Source organism: Chlamydotis macqueenii, chromosome 5, assembly GCF_036417535.1.
Source record: "Chlamydotis macqueenii isolate bChlMac1 chromosome 5, bChlMac1.mat, whole genome shotgun sequence".
Taxonomy (NCBI): Eukaryota; Metazoa; Chordata; class Aves; order Otidiformes; family Otididae; genus Chlamydotis; species Chlamydotis macqueenii.
In genome coordinates this window covers 27,377,236-27,400,414 of record NC_141560.1, presented here as the reverse complement: position 1 = coordinate 27,400,414, position 23,179 = coordinate 27,377,236, and the positions used below count along the sequence as shown (strand labels likewise).

Genomic DNA, 23,179 nt, shown 5'->3' with positions numbered 1-23,179 from the left:
AGAGTACTTATTAAGCAAGAAAGTTATGTCTTAGAAAACAGGAGATGTAGAGACAAATGAAAATTGCCAGGGATTAAGCTAGATTGACCCTTGGAAAGGAAATTAAAACAAACAATAGTGTAACAACTGAAATGAGAACAAGGAAAGAGGAAATGTGCCACCTCTCTGAGAATGGCATGATCAAGGATAATCCGGATTAGGTCCGACAGTGTGTGATTTTAATTTTTTTTTTTCCTCTCAGCGTTGGGCAATGATGATGTCAAGTATGAGGACAGGGGTTAAGAAAAGGGGATGTATGGAAATGGAATACATCATAGCTGTTCAATAGATTACTGTGCTCAAATTGAGATAATGGATGGTTTTCATCCCCAGTTCTGAAAGAGCTGGTACCTGAAATTGCAGGAGTGGTAGTAAAGTTCTTTAATAAATCCCGTGAGGCTGTGTATGGTGTAATATGACAGGGAATTAGCAGAGGCGGCATCTATATGTAGAAGGGCAAAAAACCATAATTCTGACAATTGTAGACCAGTTAGTCTTTATTGTGAGTCTTGGAAGGAAAATGTTTTTAAAGCATGGATCCATCAACAGTGGATTGAAGTACAACTTTCACCCAAGTAAGATCATGCAAGAAGAATTCTCTGGTTTGATAACTGGTTATTTAGACAAGGAAACTTGTTAAATATAAAGTGACACATAAGCTTATATGTGGTGCCATATGGAAAATTATTAATTACAGTGGAGAATGTGTATATTGTTTTACAAGCAGGCACAAGCTTAATGTGGGAAATTCTGCTTACTGTTAACTGGGTTCACCTAGCATCTCTTGTTTGAAAGGATGGGCACATTAAGGTCATGTCTGTCTGCAAAATGTCATGCACCCATGAAGGAGATGAGGGATTAGTCAAAGGCAATAAGGAACTAGTTAGCAGGAAGGCAACAGCAAACAGCTTTGAAAGGAGAAGTGTTAGGGTCCAAGAATTTCACTAGTGGAATTTCTCTCCAATTTCTCACCAGTTGGTGCTGAACCAGTTTTCTTTAATACTGTCATTGAGAACCTTTGGCATAAAGAGCAACAGCATACCAACAAAACTGCTTGGTGACGCAGAGCTGGGAGATGTTATTAATATGAAGTGGAGATATTACTAATACAAAGTAAGTTCAAGCTGTCTTGCAGAAAGATTGGAATGACCTCAAATACTAAAAAAATAAAAGCAGTGGAGTGGAATTCAATGGTACCAAGTGTAAGCTATTATCATTTCAGGAAGAATAAGAACTTCCACTGTTACCTGGGTGATACCAGTGAGCAGGAAAACAGAGGGGTATCAGAGGGTGACAGTGAGCAAAAGAGATGCAGGAATGTATTGGGTAAGATGTTTCCACTGGAGCTAGGGCATACTGCTAGCAGAGTACTGATAAAAGGTGAGTTTGAATTGATCAGGAGAATGGAGAGCCTGCTTACTGAGAGGCAACAGAAAAGGCTGTTTGTTTAGCATGTATAAGGAAGGAAAAATAAGTGTTCTCTGTAAGTATATATATGTGGAAATATATATGCTCTCTATAAGTACATGAGAAAAAAAAAACAGTAAAAAGATAAAGCTATGAAGCTTTATTACTCAAGTTCATGGAATTTTTTTTCCTTCTGTTGAATGTTGAAAAGCATTATAAAAGCCATCTGTCATGCACAGGGAACCTGACAGCATAGGATGCTGTATATTCTTACCTCTTTCCATTTAGATTACAGTTGAGGGTGCTCATGTTTGCCCTAGAGGAATTAGGAAAAGATAAAAACAACTTTTCCCCTCTGTTTTCCTTTGCTTAAGTCTTGTATTTTTCCAGCCTTTGCATTAAGAAAACTGATAACATTGTTCATTTAAATATTTTGAAACAAAAGCAACAGCAAAAGGATCGGTAATGAGATTTTCTTAGTCAAGATCTGGCTATTTTAAGTTTGATATGTAGCAATTAGCTTTTAGATTTAGTTGGAAAATTTAAATTCTCAACAAGCATCTGTTTGCTGAAATGCAAACTGAGAGAAGCATAGAAACAAGAATTCTCCTTTGCAGGAAAGTGGAGTGGGGAACAGAGAAGGGAAAAGGATCTATCCTCATTAAACCAAATGTGAAAGTGTAGGTGCTTGTGTGCAAAACAAAATTGTGAGAAAGAGACCATATCCCAGTAATCAGAATATGCTTTTAGGGTTAAACAGGAACTTCACAGAGGGTGACACCTATACCAAAGTGGTGACCGACCTCACCTCTAAATTGACCTTTTTAGGGAAAACCTCTACTAAAGGAACCTGACTGTAATTCTTTTTCTTCTTGTTGTTCCTTCTTTAAACTACCTTCCAAAAAAATTTAATCAAAACCAATCCATTTCTGTGAAGAGTTCTAATTTCCACAGCTTGACATTTTCCAAAGGAATAATATTTTGTTAAAAAGTTCCTGAGGAGCTATTGTTATTACTAGAGGTGAGCTCATGTAGGATTTTTGCCACGTGCACTATGGATGGATTTCAATATACATTATACAAGTCTTCCAAATGTTTTATGGTAGTGCAGGCACCATTCCTTTAGTTAGTAATTAAACTTTGTGATGATGGGCATTGTTTTGCTTTCCTTCTTCTAGTGAAGCAAGGCATCTCTCTTTTGTGAGGATATTTGAGTCATTTATTTGTGTTTACCGCTCTTCAGGCCTGTGAATGATGGGTCGTTTTGTCGCATGGCTGCATGCTGTGCACAAAAATTCCTGTGCTTGAATTTTTGTTGGTCTCATGCAGCTTACTAGTATCAACTTACTACATGCTACTGAGGAGGTTAGTAAATGTCTCTTCGCTTCAGTTTTTGTAGCTGTATTTTTTTTTTTTTTTTAAATCCGAAGCACCTGATTCTGCTGTTATTTTTACTGGTGTCAAGCCAGATGCAAACCCAGTCAAATCAGTGCAATTTTCTCTACTGAAAAACAACCATAAATAAAAGTCTTAAGACTCTAGTGCCTTCTGACTTTTGTCCTGAAAAGTAAGTGGAACATAAGGTGTATTTTTTATGATGATAGTTCTCAAAAGAGACTAGCTGTTAATCTCTCCGTGAGTAGGTGTGTCAGCTGCAAACATTTCCTTCCAGTCTACCATTTCAATCACACTTCACAGTACACTGAAAATTGGCAAGGATGTTAATTATTGGCCTCTAGAACAAACCACCTACTTCGATTCAAGCGTGTTTTCCAATTTTTAAGAATGTTGTTTCACCTACAGAACAGTATAATTACAGAAAATAGCTTGGTTTGGCTAACATCCGTGTGTTCTGTGAGTTCTGCTTGCAAGACAGCAAGCTGCACTGGTCAAGAGGCTCACCTGCAGAGGATTTTAACCTCTTGCTGACAGGAGTTAGGGCTTGCCAGCATCCAGTACATTGTTTTCAGTATCAGAAGCTCTAAACCACTGTCACTCAGAGGTTAAACATTAACGCTTTCTGCTTTTAAAGCTGAAAGAACCCTCCATATAGTAAGAAAGTTTGTTTTTATTTTCCAGGGAACTTCCTGTTAAGATTTTATGAATGTCTGTTACAGTAGCACTTGCAGCGGTGGGTCCTGTACCCCAGCAATGCAAAACGCTGGGTGCAACGTGATGTACTGAGCAGCACGGTGCAGAGACTGGTTGTGTAGCTGCATTTGTGCAATGTGGTGTTTAATAAAATTTGCCAGGAGTCAGCCATGTATCCAGGACATGATTAATCAACCAGCAGAATAAATTGCCCATAGATGACTGGGAGTTGACAGTAAACAGTAAAACACCTGCCTTGAAGACTTACAGTCTTAACAGACCAACAGGAAACAGAAGCAAGTGGCAACCCTGTTTTAGGAGGGAGATTTTGAGGCATACAGACAGAGTTGTTCATGATTGTACAGCGAGTTTGGCAGAGCTGGAGGCTGAACTCTGTGCGTTTCCCTTCATGTGTTCGTAGCTCGTGTAACAGGGCTTTAATTTACCAGGAAACTTTTCCACAACACTGTCCTAAAGAGTTGGCAGAACCTGCAGTCAGCACTTCTCACACATGTGCCTCTTGGTCTGGGGCTCTACAATTGGTGCAATTAATAACTTATACCGTGAATTAAAAACATTGGAAAGCAGCCAAATGCTCAGGCTCATGTGTCAAAGAATTGCTGTGCAAGCCTACTCTTATTTGTTGTTACAATAATTAATCATCCACTGATTTTAAGATCATTTGTATGGTACCTGGGCCCTCAAGGGAGGCCTGTAGCACTGTTGAAAATAGTCATTTTAAAATTAAGCTCTATGGCTTAATAGAGCTATATTAAATATACCTGAGTACTTATTTCTCCTACCTACTCTTTAACTGTGAGGCCGTGTCAGGGCTGGCTACCTTCCTGGCCTTACAAGCCACATGCTGCAATTTCCATAATAGCCATGAGTCACAAGCCCTTCGCAGCACGATGTGAATGAGGAGGGGGGACATACAGGAGGGTTCATGGGTGGGAGATGACAGCAATTTCTCAGGGATTCCCTCGCTCCACTATAAATCAGACGCTGGGTGAGAATGCACCCAGATCCCAGAGTGAGCCAGCAGTGCCAGTCTCAGCAGCCCCCGCTGGCTCATCGCCTGCTGCCACTCAGGGTGTGGGTTATCCAGCAGCTCTCCTGCCGGTAACATTAGTCGGTGGCTACCAGCACAGGAGCCACGCTTCACAGCTGGAGAGCCTTGTGCAGACCAAGACTCATGCATCAGTAGTTTGCGGCTGAGTGCCTTGCTTGGCTTTCTATGTTGGTCAAGAGTTTTGCACTGTAGAAATACTATATCAATATGAAATACGTTTGCTGAGAAACATTTGGCTGAACTGAAGAGGTCTAACCTTAGCCATTCAAAAAGTTTACTATATGCACAAGGGAAGCAATTCAAAACATCATCCTTCTGGGGAGAAAAAATTGCAATGCTAGAACAAGAAAAGATTTTCTCGTAAGAATTAAATAGGTGGTATTACAAAAGAGTATAACTTTAAATATGTAATTATAATAAAGCATATCTGAAATGAAAGCACAAAGGATTGTTATATTTTCAAAGCAGTATGGATATTCTGATTAAATTGTTTATCTTTTGTTTATTGTTTTGCAGGCAGACTTGATAGCCTTGCAACAAGAAAAAGAGGCCGCCCTTCAACAGTGCAAAAAATTAGAAGAAGAAATCCAGACATTGCGTGTTTATTACAGGTAAAATAATTAATACTTATATAAATCAGTGACTCACAGGGGAAATTTTCTGTACTGTTTCTGACTGTGAGGAAATGGCCTTATCAAATAGGTATTTGTTGGAAATGTGAATACATCCATGAATCAAGGCCTGCATTTCTGCTTTACTGCTCACCAACCGTCTCTTTGAAATAGAAGTCCTTTTCTTACAGCCTAAATTTTCTATTAGTTTCTTCTAAGGAAAGGGGAAGGCTGCTGGCAGTTGATTCTTATATAAATGAAAAAGGTGTGTTACAGCGATGTGTTCGTTTAAAAACAAGAGGACAAAAGAACCGGTAGACATAAGTGCTTGTTTCTTCCCTGGTTGTTCACACATGCCTAACTTAATCAACAGAGATTTTGAAATAATAAAATCTGAAATCCTAAAAGGCAGTTTTCTTTTCAACCCCAACATAATATGTGTCTTTTAATTCCTTACGTTCTCTAGTAGTACGTAGAATACAAGAAATGGCCATTCTCTCATTAATTTAGGTGGTCTGCACTGAACATTTGCATGGATCAGTGGGTTTTAGTCCCCAAGGAAAAGCTCTGTGTGGTCCAGTGAAGGAGTTAGGTTGTTTTATGGAGTGATGTTGGGTTATAGCTCTCATTTCATCCTGACCTCCTGTGTGAGAGGGGATACAGAGCTGCCAGCAGGTTAAAGGCAGGAGAATTGGCATCAACACAGGAGAAAATTGTGAATCTGAAGGCTGCATGTCTGTGATGAGGGATGTGGGCTGCAGAGGTAAATAATAAATGTAGTGTGAATATTATGTTCATTGGAAATAAAGAGGACTAGTTAGTTATGACTAAAAAGTGTTTGCAGTAGCAGAACTGTGTATGTTTTCAGTGTTTCAGCATTTGCAAGTGAAAAATACTCGGGTTTCTAGAGATTTTTAGAGTTTCCCCTTCTCATTAAGTTTATTAAAACCTTGGAGGAAAGTTTCAAAAACAACTTTTGTTCCTAAATCTCATAGGCATTTATTTAAAACCTGTTAATAGTGAATAGAAACCCCAAGCAATTTGTGATTATTGCTTTTAATGAATTTGGTCATCATTTAGTGTGTGTACAAATTATGGTATGATTTACCAAGATAGAAAGAATTTATTATAGGGTCCTTATTACTTACTTAAATAGGATTTGTAGAATAATTTAAAAACAGAAATGCAAATTTTGTATTGATATTTCAGAAATTAAGAGTTTTCTTGTGTTGATCTCTGCATATTGCAGGAGATTTTTCGCTGACTTTTGAGTTATGTTTTTGAGATAGTGTGTCAAGTTTGCGCTAAAATATAGTATTTAACAAGTGTAGTAGAGAGCAACTTCAGTTTACTGATGGAAATACTTTAAATCTCAGAAATGTTAACAATAATGACTTGTAGAAATCACCATTAGAATGTACCATGTTATTAACTTACAGCCCTTAATTTGAACAGGCAGAATTTCATTGTAAGTTTGATGATGCAAGATTTAGTCGTAAGGTGTGGAAATGCTCATTTGAATATCCCCTGAGGCAAGAACTGTTGTATCACTATTAAGTTATACAAGTTACATAGTAGTTCAGAACATCAGAAATGAAAAATTGTGTCTCCTACCTCATTTTTCTTAGAGGACAGGCTTTTTGGTAATGTGTTCTGAAGTGAACACATGAAGGCACAGATTGACTGAGGCTAGCAGGGACCTCAGGAGATTATCTAGTCCAACCCCACTGCTCAGGCAGGGCCACCTAGAGCAGTTTCTCAGGACCACATCCAGATGTGTTTTGATTCCGTCCATGGATGGAGACTGCACAACCTCTCTGTATAGAGACACTGTCCAAGCATGCAGAGACACGGCTAGGAAAGCCAAAGGCCGCCTGGAATTGTTGCTTTTTATGTCCCTCACCGGGTTCAAGAAGGGCTCCTATAAGTGCATAAGTAGCAGTGTTTGAGGTCTCATGCCTATCTTTTGCCTTGGTTAGAAATTAATTGCACTGTTACGAGGATTCTTATGAACATCTTAACATTTTGGTTACAGTTTCCCATATATTACATGAACATCTGCAGCCTCTGTTATGCAATAGTGTGGCAGTACTTTGAACACATGCCAAATGAGAAAAAGAATATGTGGCATGTGTGCATAAAGCTTCGGGGACTGTATCTGGCCAAGGGTGGGCTGGCCACAGTAATCATGAATGACAAAGTAGAGGGCGCATTTCCCAGGCCACCCCAAATGAGTGAAAATTTACTCTCTGGTTTGTATGTGGAGGCTGGTTAATGCTTGTGTAGAAGTCTATTGGGTCTTTTTATTTCCTTTTGCTGCTTGCGATGCTATGATAATCTAGGGTAAGCACTGAGAGTGTTTTTCAGACAGCTTGTTTTGGACTGAGGTGGAAGTTCGATTCTTTGGTCCAAGTGAGTTAGCTAGATGATTTGTTGTTCAAGACTACATTTCCTTGGAGTTATTTCCCTTTTGAACTTCAGAGCTCTCCAGTGAGCAAAATACAGGCTTCCACATGTGCTCCACTTCTCATCTGAACTGTATAGCTGCAATGAAACACTTAATTATGCAGGGTGCACATTTCCTTCACCTACTGTTCTGTCATCATTTTGTCAACTTCTCCTACCTTCTGTTGTCTCTGCAGTGCCAGCATGACAGCAGCTTGGGAATTTTGACTCCATTTGATGCCTTCTCCTTCTGCTCTAATGTCTTCCCTTGCCATTGAAAAAGCATTTTCCTTGTTTTAACTGAGATTTCTACATCATCCTTTAACTCAGAAGATACAAATTTAAGAAAAAACCCAAATACTAGAGGCTAACGTTAAAGTGTACAAGGGATACCTAAAGCCATGCCTTAACACACAATCACATTTTCGGGTTTTGGTCATAAATTAATGACTGTGTGCATATATGAAGAATTTTTGAATGTGTACATATGTAAACAGTAACATTAAAATGTGTGTTTTTATATCTAACTGTACTACCTACTATACTAACATTAGTATAATCCAGAAAAAGCCAAATATCATTTTATTATACAAAATCAGGGAAGAGATCTTTAGGTCCAGAATACCTGTGTGTGTGAACATGCAACTGTATGTATACACAGGCATGCTCAAAGGAGGGAAACAAGTGGAGCCCTTCAGGAAAAAAAAAAAAAAAAACAACAACTTTTTTTTTCTCCAGGAGAAAGATTCCTGGTATCTAGAATACTGCATCCAGTTTTGGGTGCCCAGTAAAAATGAGATATCTATAAATTGGAGTGAGTTTGACAGAGGGCCACAGTATGATCAGGAAGCTGTAGCATTTGCGATGTAAAGAGAGGCTGAGGCTACTGCTCTTGTTCAGCCTGGAAAAAAAAAAAAAAAAAAAAATTTATGGCTTCAAAAAGACCTAACAGCAGCCTGCCAGTGTCTATGAGGAGGTTATCAAGAAGGACAGGCTCTTCACAGTGCTGCGTGACAAGATGGTGAGAGACAATGGACTTTAATTGAAACAAGAGAGTTTTAGCCTGGTTATAAGTTTTTCATCATGAAGGCTGTCCATCAATGGAACAGGTTGCCTAGAGGGGTTTTGCCATCTCCATCTTTAGAGATTTCCATTGCCTGACTTAATAATGTCATGAGTAACCTAGTCTGATTTCATAGTTGATATCACTTTGAGAGGGAGGTTGGCTGGACTACAGACCGCCAGCTGTCACTTCCAACCTGAATTATTCTACAGTTCTGTGATCTGGTAGCTGCTGCTGTTTGAAGCCATTCAATTTTTTTCTCCAACTGTGAAATAGCTCTGTGTTGTAAACCATACTTCTTTGCAGATGAAGTGGAAAGTGAATCCTAGCTGAAACTAGAGTTTAATGGAAGGCCTGAAAGACCTAAACCAAAATTAAAATGAGCTTTTGGGAATAAATGATGGAACATTGATTTCCGTCTAAATGTTGACTTTCTGAAAAGAAAGCACATCCCAGAACAATTCCAGCCTTCTTTAAAGGTAAAGAGAAGTGAAAAGGAGGAAAAACAAAGGAGGAAAAATCTAGTTCAAATACAGAAGGGAGAGGAAGTTGGCTCCAAATAAAGTTGGATCGGTTCTCTGCCTGTGTTTGTTCTTCTTGTGTTGTTTTTATGTCATGTCTCAAAAGGAAAATTACATTTTCTGGGTAGTAACCCAAAAATACATATCAGAAATTAGAATTTGCATAACAGGAACAGTATAGAGTTTCTAGCATACTAATATAATTGTTTCAACATAGTACTCTTTAAACTAGGGATTAATGCAAATCATAGATCATCAGTGACCAAAAAAGGCTATGTCCAAATAATCAGTTTTGAAGTATGTGGGAGTGTTAATCCCACTACCTCTTCCTCATATAGCTCTGTTGTTTGAACATCATTACAAGTTTTTTATTTGCATATTTTTCAGTTATGTATTCTATCCAGTTTCCTTCTAGTTCGATAATGCTTCAGAAGTGTACTTCTCTTACATGTTAAAATGCTAACAAAGGCGTATGACACTGCATACTGATTATTTGTCACATATTAGCTAAAACAATACAACTGTGTATGAAAAATGTACCCCTATATAGGGAAATAAATATATATTTTTCCAATTTTTTTTTTAAAGTCTCAAATATTTCACTGAAAAGCTCTGGCACCAGGAGTTTTCACAGGCAAGTAATTTGAACAAATTCTAACTAGTACAGCAAAAGTTTTGCCTCTAACACACAGACCTCATTCCAAAGAAAGATAGAAGAGCAAAATAAAAAGACAAGACTATCCTTACTTAAAAGTATGGTTTTGATAGGTTTCGTGTTGGGGTCAGATGCAGTGATGCTCAATTCAATAAAATTATTGTTTACTCTACAGCTGTGTAAGATACCTACATCTGCGTTAGTTCACACACTAGTGTGAATGAAGCTGCTGAGGATAGGAACTGGTATATCCAGGCTCTAAGGTAAAATTTAGGGATGCATTTAGTAAGTTTGAGTAGTTATTTCAATGACAATTTAAGAGATTCCTGTGGGATTGAATCAAGGACTCTAAAAATCATGTATTTGCCAAGTCTGGTGTTCACAGGGGAGGAGGGACAGTGAAAACTTTTTCAACAAATCTTTATCCAAAGGTTCTTCCAATTTGCTGTTGAAATATATAAGATGCAGAAATAGCTGCAGGCTGGAAGTCATAAAAGGAAGAAACTTAGATTTATCACAGCAAATTTAGTAATGAACAGACATTTGAAAAAAACTTGCAATGTTGAAATTAAATTTAATTTAGAATTACTTTTTACTCTCCTGAAGTTGATATAAAGTAAAGATCTGAAAGAAAGATCATATGAACATGAAGAGGTGGATTTTTAATGGCAAATGCATGTCACGGTCCCAGGAGTTGCACGTTGCAGAGTGATTGGAGTCTGTAAGTTAGAACCACCATGCAAGAAAAAAAAAAATAGCTTATTTTACAATTATGTGACAGTTTTCAATAATGAAATAGAAGAGTATTGTCAGTGAAACCCCTTGTGATAGTAAGTACTATGACCTGAAATAAATATTTTTAAAATCAGACATGCAGCCAATACGTGTAACTTCTCCATCAGAACTGCAGTTTTGTTGCTTCCTAACCAGGTGTATGACTTCTAAAAAGTTATAAACTGTTGAAGAAGTTTAATAAAATTTTAGTGTAAAAGCTTCTAATGCCCTTGATGCTTCAATTAAATTAGAATTCATGTTTAAGCGACACAAGCAAATGTTCTAAATAAGATTTTTTTATGGGTGTTCATATATTTTTCCCACAAAGTCTCTTGTAAACGATGTGGAGGTTCATCTTGTTAAAGATTGAAATTGATAGACGTGAAAAAGAAGAGAATCAAAAGTTTTTTTATTATTTCCTCAAGTGAAAGACTTATAAGCACAGGGAGAAACTCAATTTTCATTTTAATTACAGAACTAATTCACCCTGTAACAGGAGAAATAGATGAAAAAAAAGGTGGTTTGCAAGGCATTATTTGCAGTCCTAGAAAAAAAAAACGATTGTTTTCTGTTCAAGCTCTGAATACAGTGGTGCGTGTTTAATTTGCTTCTATTCTGTAGTTTCATGGACGGTGTTATGGAATATAATACTCAGATGGTACCGTTTCAGCCATGCGCCATGTTTTCTGTACATGGATATATAATAGTGTCATTCTTGCTGTTAGACTGTTCCTCTCGTTCCAGTTTTAAGGGCTATTAAAAGCTATAAATTATTCACTTAACATGTCAATATTCATCCTCTTCTTGTATTCTATGTGGTTCACAGACATTGCAGTAGCAAGTCAGAATACAAATGCCTCAATATTCAGTCTCCTGTTCTTTGACTGACCCCTGCTCAAACATTTCAGCCTATCCTGCCATCTCTCAGTCTTTTTCAGAGATTTCTCCAGTGCAGATTTCTCTCAGAGGAACATGACTGCTGGTTGGGCTGCTTTAACATCCAGCTTCCCAGTTCAAATGAACTGGAACCCATTTATAGTGAGATTTAGTGAGACTGCAACCACTAGTGCAGAGTGGTGACCTCAGTCCTTCCTCTAAAGCAATAGCAGGATACCTTGAGCACCTGTCCCTGCAGCTTACCTCAGAGAACTGGTCTGTTCATGGCTGGTTTTTTATCTCACTTTTTCAGTTATGGCCGTTGACTCATTTTCCTGCTCTTTTCAGCCTGTCTGCTCACTGCTGTTCTGGCAGTTGCTGTCGTTGTTTCAGTATTAGCTGCTCTAGACATAACATGGTATAATTACAGTCATTAAGAAGAATGACCGGATAATGATGTCACTGTACCTACTGTTCTTTTTGCAGAATGATTTTGGGGAGATCAGGGAGAAGACGGCAGTTGTGTTTTAAGTATGCTCTGTACTTGCAGCAGTGACTTCTATTTTATCCAAGAGTTTCAGACACCTGACATCAAACATAAATCTTGAGCTAATTAAATTTCCCGCTTCCAAGCAGAGGAGAGATTCTCTTTTATACCAAAGAGATGAGGCGCTTGCATCTATTATACACTGAGAGACAGTGTGATATGTCTTCTTGTGAAGGAACCTAACCCACTGCAATTCGATACAGCCCAAAAAATGGAAAATAAATGACTCTGTAAGGGAACACTAAGGTTTTTGTTTGTCTTTCATTGTTATAAAAAACCTCAGGTACTATCCAAACTGTATTTCTTAGTTTATTCTCTACATATAAATTCCCACTGATTTCTGGGGGAGATTTGGACATAGAAGGAATGGAGATTCGTATTTTCTTCCTGTTTGTTTATTGAGCTGAGTGCTGAAATGAGTGAAAAATAGGGGGACAGGGTGGGAAGAGGGTATGGAGTTATTTGAGTTATTGTCTTTTAAATCAAATTGATTAAAACCACACCTTTTCTGAGCAACTCATGGAGATTTCAGTGAATTTTAGTCAACTTGTGTGGGCGAGGGGAGCCAACACTCTGGTAATTTGGACCTGAGACTTAGAATGTGCAAGTTCAAGCTTCTCCTCTGTTATCATGCCACTTTCCAGTGGGGTGCTGCAGCCCTGAAAGAACTGGGATTTTAGGTTGGTGGGTCTTTCTCACTCTGTGGCCCTGTAAGCATTTTCCCACTGGTAAGCCCCTCTGTCTTCTTTCCCTTTGTCTCCTTATTGCCTGTGCGATCACAACTCTTGTTAGTGTTACAGGACATGAAAGTCCAGGGTTTGAGGGCTGTTTCATTAACTGGATCAGACAATTGAAGGGGGGGAAACAGAGCTGCTCTGTTTTGGCAAAGCAGCAGCATTAAGTTTTACTGGCACTACTGATATTGAGATGACTTGGTGCAGGTGAGCGGTAGAGGCAGAGCCCTACCTTGTTATCCTTGTTATCCTTATGTATTTCACACTTTATTGGATTTATTATCCTCTTTGCCCCACCCCATTTCCAGACTTCTTATTCTCTAGCCTGGAATTGATTGTTGTCTCTTGTTCTGCATTTACTCTTCTTTCTAGCAATAATAAAGTCAGAGAGTCTGACTTTATAAATCAGTGGATAGGGAACTTTCTTGGGAGTGTGGCAGACCAGACTCACCTCTGTACTCCAATTAATATTTGACCATTTGCATAGAAGAGGGACGGTAGAGAATAGTATCTACCATAGGCTTGGAGTTTATGGTGCCTGTTTGGCTGGCAATGAAAAGCAAAGGAGTATCTGGACCTGCTGGGATAGGTAGGCAGTGTCTTTTTTTTTGCCTCCCAAAGAAATATATTAGCCATCAAAGTGCTCTCCAAGCTCCCTCCGTCTCTCATTCATTTAGAGACACACACACAAAATAGTTTTGAATGTTTCTTTTTTTTTTGCCCTGACATGATTTTGAAAATTTTCCCATCACACTGGGAAAACTGTAGCATGGAAAAACAGTTTCCTACTTGGCTTTAGTGATTTATAAAAACTACAAGGGAAGGGAAGCACTGAACAGTCAGAGATCCCAGCCACCTGATGGAGTAACAAGCCACCCCATGCCATCCCTGCAACCAGTATGGAGGTGAATGGAGTACACTCAGATTGCCCTGTGCTGCTGTTGACTCAGACATGGATTGGTTTGACCTACATTTTATGAAATCTTTGTGCCTAGTGTTTCCAGGGGCTCTCTTGGCCTTCAGAGGTGCCTTGCCAAGAGGAAACACTAAGCAGCAGGTCTGAGCAGGAACGTGGGCAGCATGAACATGGACTGAAGTGTTTTACAGGTTCTGTGATGCCGTTGTAATTTGCACCATGTACTGTGCTCATTCTGCTACTACTTCTGTTATTGGATGTGTTATGTTGGCAAACTTTCTCAAGTTTTTAAGATTAGTTGAAGAACTAGTCACTTCTTGTGCCAAGCACATTAAAGCTAGAAGTGCACCTCAACTCCTTATACTGTATTCCATCAGACTTGAGCAGACTTCCCTGCATATTTGCTGTTGTGGGGTAACGTGAACTAAAACAACACTTACCTTGTTGTTTTTGCTGTGATGGACCTTTTGAGATGAGTTTCTGCTCTTCTCTAAGAGCAGGGATTTGCTTGAGAGAAAGGAATTCCTTGCCATCAGATGCTGATATGGTCTCACGACTCTGTATACATGACTCCGCTAGCTTTCTGTTAGCAGCTCTCCTTCGCCTGGCTGATTCTTTCCCCTTCTCTTTTACCTCCGCTCTCTGTGGTTTTCTGTTATGACTTCCTTGCTTTCTCAGTGAGGTGAAAAGTCTAGGAAGTGTAATTTTTTTCTGTGATTTTTGGAATAAATACATAGCTAGAGGTTTCTAGGAACTGTTTTTCAAATTTGTTAAAGCCAAATAAAATGGAGTTATTGGAAGAAAGGTTTAAAGTCTGTGGAAGAACTACCTGTGAACAACCAACTGACTGCCACTGATAGTTTGGAATAGATTAGTAATAAAAAGTATTCTACTCCTGTAGAAATACTTGAAAAATTAGGACAATGAAAACCGTAGAGTTAATATCTGTTCTGTAAAATGTAAGGATACTCAAAAGAAACATTGGAAAAATCTATAAAGAGCATATGCAGGATTATGAAATCTGTTATCTGGTAGAAAGGTTATGTGACCAGAGGCTACATATTCTTATTCTACCATTGAAATGCTGGATGAATATAGATGAATCCCATCGCTAAACTCTACTTCAGCTGCTTTATTTGTATAAACTGAATAAGAAGTTCTACCATTTTTCATTACACCTTTAGAGATCTATGATTATGAAAATGCAGGTACTCCTACTTTAAAATGAGGGAAGGAAAACAGATACAGGATAAGAAGCAGCCCTCTCTAGAGCAGGTTAAGAAAATATAGAAAAACTGTGTGTGTAATAAGAGCTGTTTGAAAGACAAATTTTCCCATGAGTAGTTTGAAAGGAAATCTAAAACTGGGGAAAAAAAAAATTGATTTGCCCTATAAATATTGTATGAAAGGGAGTTTCTTTGTTATGAATATGGTATTTAGAAATAAAGTAATAACATTGTCAGGAGGACTTTAAATGCCATTTCTTTTTTGTTGATTTTTCACAGGACATGTTTTTATGTTAAAATGTCAATTCAATAATAAAAAAAAATATTCATTTTTATGTATTTCAGTTCAGTTCTCTTCAGCTGAAGAACTGAAACAAAATATCATTTCAAGTTGAAATGTCAAGGTGAAAGGAAAATTTTCACTTAGAAATTTGCCACGGGAAGCCAACATACTTTTTGTGTTGGGATTTACATCTCGGAGTAAAAAAGGAATACTTGTTTGGTGAGAAGACTTTCCACATGAGCAATTTTCAGCCAGTGCTAGACGTAACATTGTTTTTCTTACTTTGAGCTTAACCCTACTCGCAGTGGAGTCAATGGAAAACTTCTCTTAGGAAGCATCTAGGAATTCAGCGGCAGAAGTCCTCTGCCTGTCATAGAACACAAGTCAGAAGACTGCTCACCTGTTGTATTTACAAAGAGAGAAGCTGAAAGTAAGGTATTTTCTTTATTCAGTTGCTTTTTTAAGGCAGAGGGTTTTTTTAAATTGCTACATGCGTGTCATGCTGATGCCTTTTACTGGAAAATTTTCTGGTTTTACCTTCCATCCACGAGCTGCTTTTCTAACTAATGAGACAGAGATCTTGTGTCTTAGAAGCTGAAGGTTTTTAACATTGTGTCCAGCCACATAATGATGTGTTACTCATCCGGTATGGGTAATTCTTCCAGCATAGGTGTGAAGGCTGTCATTTTTACAGAGGGTAGGGACCAACTTGGAAGTTTCAGCCACAGTTTTCCAGTGAATAAGTGAGCCTGCTGGGATTTGCACAATTCTAAGCCTCTCAAATATTTGAGTAAATTGTAACATGTTAATAATAGTTTGCTTTTAGAAGCTGCTGTTTGTACGGCCATAACAGGAAGAACTAGCACAGAACAACTTAGTTTTTTTCCTAACACCACCAAGAAAGCACGTAAGCAGCAGTATGGAGCTGCTGTCTCACTAGCAGAGAAGATTTTGGGGCTGTGAGCCTGGAAGGCAAAGCCACACAAGGAGAGGGAAGGAGTTACATTGAGTGAATCGTCAGGGATGTATTTTCTTTGACAAGTGAGTTTAAAGAAGCTCTTCCCCGACCTGAGCCACTTCATGTTTTGGTTTTGTCTTCTTTTCTCTTAATCTGTACTGTATCAATGATACAGATTAGAGCATGGCCACCCACAGATCTTTTCATAAGCAACACAGAAGTGCTGTGTTATTTCTTTCTTCCACCTTCTTCCTACTGCTAGCTAGCCACACTTAGTATGAAGGCTACTAGATTGAAAAGTACAATATTGCAGTGTGTGATAGTAAAATTTTCTTCTGAATACTGATGACTAGTGTACTGAGTGAGTAAAAGGGCCAAGAATCAGATCTCAGAAGGAAGAGAAACCTGCAAGTCTTGTAGTCTCAGGATTGAACCCACTGAGGTTACTGACAATTGGAACAAATAAAGTCATGGTCTGCCACACAGAATCCACCATTGTGTCTCTCCTGTCATCAAGAGAGCTATTTTTATGCCTTAAGGCTGCTGCTTGCATTTTTGAGAGAAATTTCTTGACTCTGGTAATTTAAATATTTTTTCTTCATGCTCAACATTGTTGTTGCTTCCAAGCTTTCAGGGTTAATAGCACGTGTCTGTACCATTCAGTAGACACCAAGGCGAGTACAGTGATCACCACAAAAGAAGCTTCAAAATACCCAAATTGTTTCAAGAGTTAGAGTAGGAAATAATTATGGCAATTGTGTAAAATTTGTTCATAAATGTTAACATTATAAAAGCTGTAACTGTAAGGGATCTCTCTTTTCAATGTAAATTTGTATTCAGTGCTGACCAAACTAGACTCATACGTGCAAACAGTATCTGCCCAACAGCCAATAGCTGAAACTGTAAATACAACAGATTATTTGGGATATATTTGCTTATCTTCTGTATCTTTTTTTTAAAAAACAAAGTAGGAAAGTAGTAGGAAAAAAAAAGAGTCCTCATTTGTCTTTTGTATTATTATTTGTTATGTATTTATTTTGTTAGTATTTCTAGTGCTTGCAGCAGGAAAAAATTCCTTTTATAGAATTTATCTGTTCTTTAAAAATAACATAGTAAAAAGTGTTGGGTAAAAACAAAGTGCAGTCACAGTTGGATATTACTGTTACAAGATAGGCGATGACAATTGTATCTTTTTAGTGTATCTGTTATCTGCAGTGTCATTAAAGCTAATGATGTGCTAAATAATAAAAGCAGCCTTATCACATGACAAGGCCTTGAATTGTCTTAAAGTTGCCATGCCTGTGGGTTCCTTTTGGCTTTCGGAAAGGGTTTAGAGTCAGAAGAAGCTGCAGTTCAGAGTGCGTTTATGCGATCAAAGCTCTTTAGACAGATGGCTGCTAGCACTCCAAAATGATTAAAATATGTTCCAAGCAACATCAGTCTGTGGGCTTGGGGACCCAACCTTTCATTAGTCAATAAAGGGTCTTGAGTTCTTGAAAATGAAATCTTTAAAAGCTAATAAGGCTGCTGGTTTGCGCTGAGCTGTTTCTTTGGATTTGCAGTTGTGGATTGGACTTGAGCCAGTATCTGTCCAATAATATGAGGCTTGGAAAAAAAAAAATCTGGTTAAAAGAGGCCTCCCAGCAGATCTGCCTGTTAAACAGTGTGGCAAAAATTTTCAGTCTTGGAGACGTAAATTTAGGCACCTCAGTTTGCACTTAGGAAGCTGAGAAGGGGTCTGTAAGTGCCCCTTTGGAAAGCCAGTCACTCACTGGAGCTTATTTTACGATAGGCATCAAAGCTTGATCATTTTGACCTGTTCTATTTTATTTTTAAATCCTTATGGGTTGACCCAGGAGCATCTCCAGATTACTTTCAGGGTACCATAACCAAGATCATTAAGCAAGTTTTCCAGAGCTTCTAGAAATCATTAATATTACTTGCAGTGTTCCCAAGTGTTGTCAGCGCTTGCCAAATATGAACGTGCCGTAGTATAGTTCGGTGCTACAGCGCCATTGGGTTTATTCTCCTGTCTGCACCTGGCTTGTGAGTGATAGCAACTGGGGGCTTGTGCAAATGAGAAGCGTCTGTAACCTCTGCATGTCTATGTGAGGGCAGCAGCATCAAATGTCTGTTTAATAAGATATATTAACAAGTTCAAGCCTTCTGTTTCTTTTTTTTTCTTTCTCTAACAGAGGAAAAACTACTCTCACAATTTGTAAACTTCTGAACTTGAAGTGTTCTTACCCCATAGACTCTTTCCACACAAGTCTCAAAATCTGAAGATATGTAAATTCTCTCAAAAATACCTCAAGACTTAGCCCACTACTGGCTAAAAGAGAATGTATTTTCAAACACATCAGAGTTTTGACATACACTAACAGAAGCAAAGCAAGTCACGGTGATCCCATTAGCTCAATGTGATCCCATTAGCCAAATTGTTCAGCCTGTCTTCTTTCACCTTGGGAACAGCTCTCACATTCCTTTTGTCAGGACTTGATGGGGCTGGCAACTGAAGTTCTTCCCCCACACACACCATAGTTACTCAGAGAATGCCATACTCCATTTCTCTTTCCCATAGTCTCCCTCTGAAGATTTGCCTGTGCTTCAGCTTGAGCAGCAGGTGAATTATACTTCGCATAAACATAGGCAAGAGATTACTCTTTGGAAAAAATGTACATCAGATTCTGGTTATTTTGATGAGCTGATTTTTGTTTTCACTTTTTGCAAAGTATCTAGTTTGTGTCTCCCAAAGCTTTTTGTCCACCATCTAAACAATCCTGTCATCTACTCTGCTCTTACAAATGGCTTCTGAAATGCGTCACATTCTCCCTAGCTCTAGGCATATAGCTCCAGGCATAGGTTTTTAACCTCTGTTTTTCAGATTCATGTGAACTAATTTTTTTTTTCTCAGACAAAACTAAGGCCTCATTTTCCCCAGAGTAGGCCACACAAGACAAAGGTCTACACTGAAAGCTCAGGACATAGTGAACATGCCTGTTTGTCTTAGTGTCTCCCTTTCTGGAGTTCCTTATGAACAGATATATTTATTTTGGACTCAAAATCAATCCTGTTGATTTAAGTGTCTTCTGAAGTAGTCCTGTTACTTTATCTCTGTTATTGTTCTGCCTCCTAAAATTTAGGAAGTTGGCCTAATCACCTAAATGGGTCAGAACTTTAGGTTAAGGAGATCCACAGAGCCCTCATCAAAGTTATATGATTTTAAGGCTTGATGGATCGTGAAGAACTAGCACTAGGAAAGGAAACTGTAAAGAATAGATTCACGGTGTCTTGGGAGCCAATAGAATTTCTCTCCTTAGGAATTATGTCACTATATCTCCTGAAGTACCACACTTCGTATTAATCACTCTTCCCTCTACTCCAGGGAATCACATGAACCATTTTATTAAACAAGACAGCATCCTACCTAGCCTGTGTCAGTTCTCTTTTGCATCATTTTCCTGAAGTCTGCAGAAGCTCCATTTCCAACAATGCCATGTAACAAGAAAGTGCTGTCAGATGCTCCATCTGTATACTCAGGTCTGAGGTTTCCAGAGAACCAAGCAGGACTTCAAGAGCAACATGAGTCTGGAGAAGTGGATGACCTTTACATGTTGCTGAAGTGCTTGGGGGTGTCCTGCTTTGAGTATTTTGATTTGTCATTGTTTTCATCTGGAGTTGCAAGCTCCTGAAACTTGTAAACACCAGGTCCTAAAGGTCTCCATTTGGGGAGTGGAAATGAAGGGCCTCCTTTGGAATGTTTTTTCTTTGCCTGTCGATTCCCCTAGCTGTAAGATGTGAATAGTGCTACTCATGCATTTTTTGGAAAATACATTGATTTAAGTTTTCGTTATTAGATTCTGCTAAATGTTAAGTGGGGTAAACCTAAATTTATCACAGTAGCTATTGTATTGCAGTAGTCCTTCTGAAATGCAAGTACAGAACTGCCTTTTTCACACAAACCATACACTGTGAGTGCCCCATTAATACATTTAATGTTTAATGATCAACTGTTTCTCCCACTTCCTCTAAATTACTGTAAAGTTACTATTCCAAGAAGAAAAAGTAGCTTTTTATTCTGGAAAAGACTGTGGCATTCATCGCTTTGAGTGAGAATGTAATCTCAAATAGTTCTTAATATTTCCTCTGCAAAAAGGCAGCAAGAATTTGGAAACCTTTGAAATAAGGATGAGGCTGCAAGAGAGAAAAATGTATCTGCTTTCCAGGTAGGTGAATCCTGTTGTGGTGTTAGTTCAGGTTTAGGGGGGTGGTTTTGGTTAAATCAATAAATATATATATACATAACTGTTGTAGAAATGTTGCAGAGTTCTTTTTCTTTGTGACAATGCAGCTCTTTATGTCTAGGGGGAAAAAAATGGTTTAGCGAAGGAGGTGTTGAGCCTGCCAAAGTTGATGGAGGTGAATTTGGATTGCCATTTAGTGTAGGACAGCTAGACAGGAAGAGAGAATAGTGTAAAATGAGTAGATTGCTACAGATTTATGCTTGCCAGAACAAAATAGGTAAATTTTTTGTGAGTTTAAAGACTCTGAATTTGTAGACTTAAGTAAAGACATGCCTTTTAAAAAATCCAAGAAGTCGTTGATATAATGATATTTCTTTCGAACATTATGCTGGAGGAAGGTTACAAGAATGTCAAACACTTGAAAATATTTTTTACTCACCTAATGCTTCCATAATGGACATTAATATTGTTGACATTACTCATGGACTGAATGCAAGCAATTTAGACAATAGATAGTATCAGGTGCTAATAGATCAAATGAAATTACTCTTGATTAAATAATTTTACACAGTTTAACAAAATTGTTTCAATTATTCACTGTAAAAGAAAACATTGAGTAAAAGTGAAAATACTAAGCTTTCTCCTCTAGGGGCATTGTATGCATTTCTGAGTCATATTTTTTTCTTCATAGCAACCTTTCCTCTATAACAGCTTTCAGTGCAAGTTATTACAATTCTTTTTGCATAAGATAGGTCATGTGAAGTTCAGCTGTAGGTGGGGCCACTGTGGTAGATTGGGGGACAGTCTTAATAGATCTGTTTCATTAATTAAGTCATGCATTTTTTTATTAACAAAACCTGTATGTCAGGTTTAGCCAGCTGGGAACCATTCTTATGGTTGTTATCTTTGTCAGAAGGAATATTGTGAAAATAAGGAATTACTGTACACGCTTTAACTCCTGATTAAACAGAGGAATGACATCCGTTCACCCGCTGTCCATGAAAAAATAACTTAAGGGCATATCATAGGCTTGATTCATAGATTCTGCTCTTACATATCTCATTAAGGTGAAAACTCTGTACATCGCATTCAAAATTTACCCTAAAGGATTTGTATCATATCTATCCCATGGTCACTGAGGTAAGCAAGGTTAAGGTCAAAATTTCAAATGTCTAGATTATTTATTGTTTCTTTTTACTCTTGAAGGAACTTTTTCTTCTTGCTCCTCTTTTTGGATGTATAAAGCAATATTTTCTTGCATTCTTTCTCTTCTAGTGTTCCATTCCCAGAGATCAGGAGGAAGCAGTAAGATTTCCAGGAAGTATTTACTTGTACTAGACACACAGAACAGTGTAAGAACCTGCTGATGGTCACAGCCTTTAGCTTCTTGATCCAAGTAAATTCAAGGCTTTCTTTGTTAGGCTTTCTCCTAATCCTTAAAGGGAAATGCACTCATGACTTCCACTATCATTAAAGAAAATGTAACTGGGAGGAGCTTTCACCAGAGGAAGGAGAGAAGCTCTGAATTTGTCCCTCACCCAAGGAGTGAGAAGGATGGGTAACAAGATTCATATTATCTGATTTATCTTTCATTTGCTTCTGAGCTAGGCAAGATCTTAATGTTATCTAGACTTGCCTAACATCGCATTCTGTTTTTTTCAATCATATTCCATGAAAGGGAATAATACAGAGGCTAGACTTCCATCCTAAGGTCTTTGGTGGAGACACAGAAATACTTATTCTTCTCTTTAGCTCTTTTTCCCTACTGTCTTTACAAAAAAAAAAGTCATATATTATTATACTTCTACAGTTGTGACTGCAGAACAAGGACTATCGTGATATAGGAATTTAGTTCTCCCTCTTAAGCTCCTGTCAGAGGAGAGTGTAATATCGGTTGAATGTCTATAAGCACCCTAGGCAGTATTCATACTAACAATTATCTTGTCCTGTTCAAAAAAAATAAATAAGGAATTGAATAGTGTTGTATTCAGTGTTGGCTAGATTTCACAAGAGCTTTCATAGTCATTCAGTTTCCTTGTCAGGTCCTGAGAAAATAATTAGTTCGTTGGTTCAGTGCAACCAATACATTTCCTGCTACAGTATTTCACTTTTACCTGCTGGTTATGGAGAAATGATACGCTGGTAAAAGGAAAAAAACCTGCAATTTTTCTTGTGAACTCCTACTTCCTGAAGTTAAAACGGTTGTTTTCCACTTCACTTAGGCTAAATTAAACTGCACAACAATATCAATTTTTTACAGATTTTATTTCAGTAGCCCAATGGTCAAAACTCATGAGTGTAAAAGAAGAGAGAGGTGAGGGAAGCTGATTTAAAAGCTTTAGGATACAGAAATCAGTTCATCATCCATTTTCAGCCACTTTCCAACCCCTATGCTTTGTAGCTCGCTCTGCACTGATTTTTCTCCAGCAACTGCCAGTCTGATCTCTCCCTTCTCTAAAGGTATGTAAGTTGTGCGATTCGGCTCCTAGTCTGTAGGCCACATACAGCTGATGGCCCCTTTTGTCTGGGAGAAAGCCACAGACATCTTCTCAGGTAACAAGAATCCCAGGCTCACAGCAGCTCAACAAAGCATGGGAGGCTGCTGTTGCTGCCTGCACCCCATGATGGCAATGGTGGCTGAACATCCAGTGGTGAGGAGCAAACTGCCTCCTTGTGAGAAACTATTGTGTTTTTTCCATAAAGATTTCAAACCTGAA

The 23,179-nt window shown here is 38.2% G+C and overlaps 1 protein-coding gene across 1 annotated transcript in view; it reads left to right on the top strand.

Annotated features, from left to right (window-relative positions):
• Window positions 1-23,179, top strand: part of MIPOL1 (mirror-image polydactyly 1) — a 198,703-nt gene that overhangs the window by 140,558 nt on the left and 34,966 nt on the right. Inside the window, exon 10 of the mRNA XM_086748888.1 lies at window positions 5,126-5,220. Coding sequence (XP_086605014.1) covers window positions 5,126-5,220 — 95 coding nt within the window. The remainder of the gene's footprint in view (window positions 1-5,125; window positions 5,221-23,179) is intronic.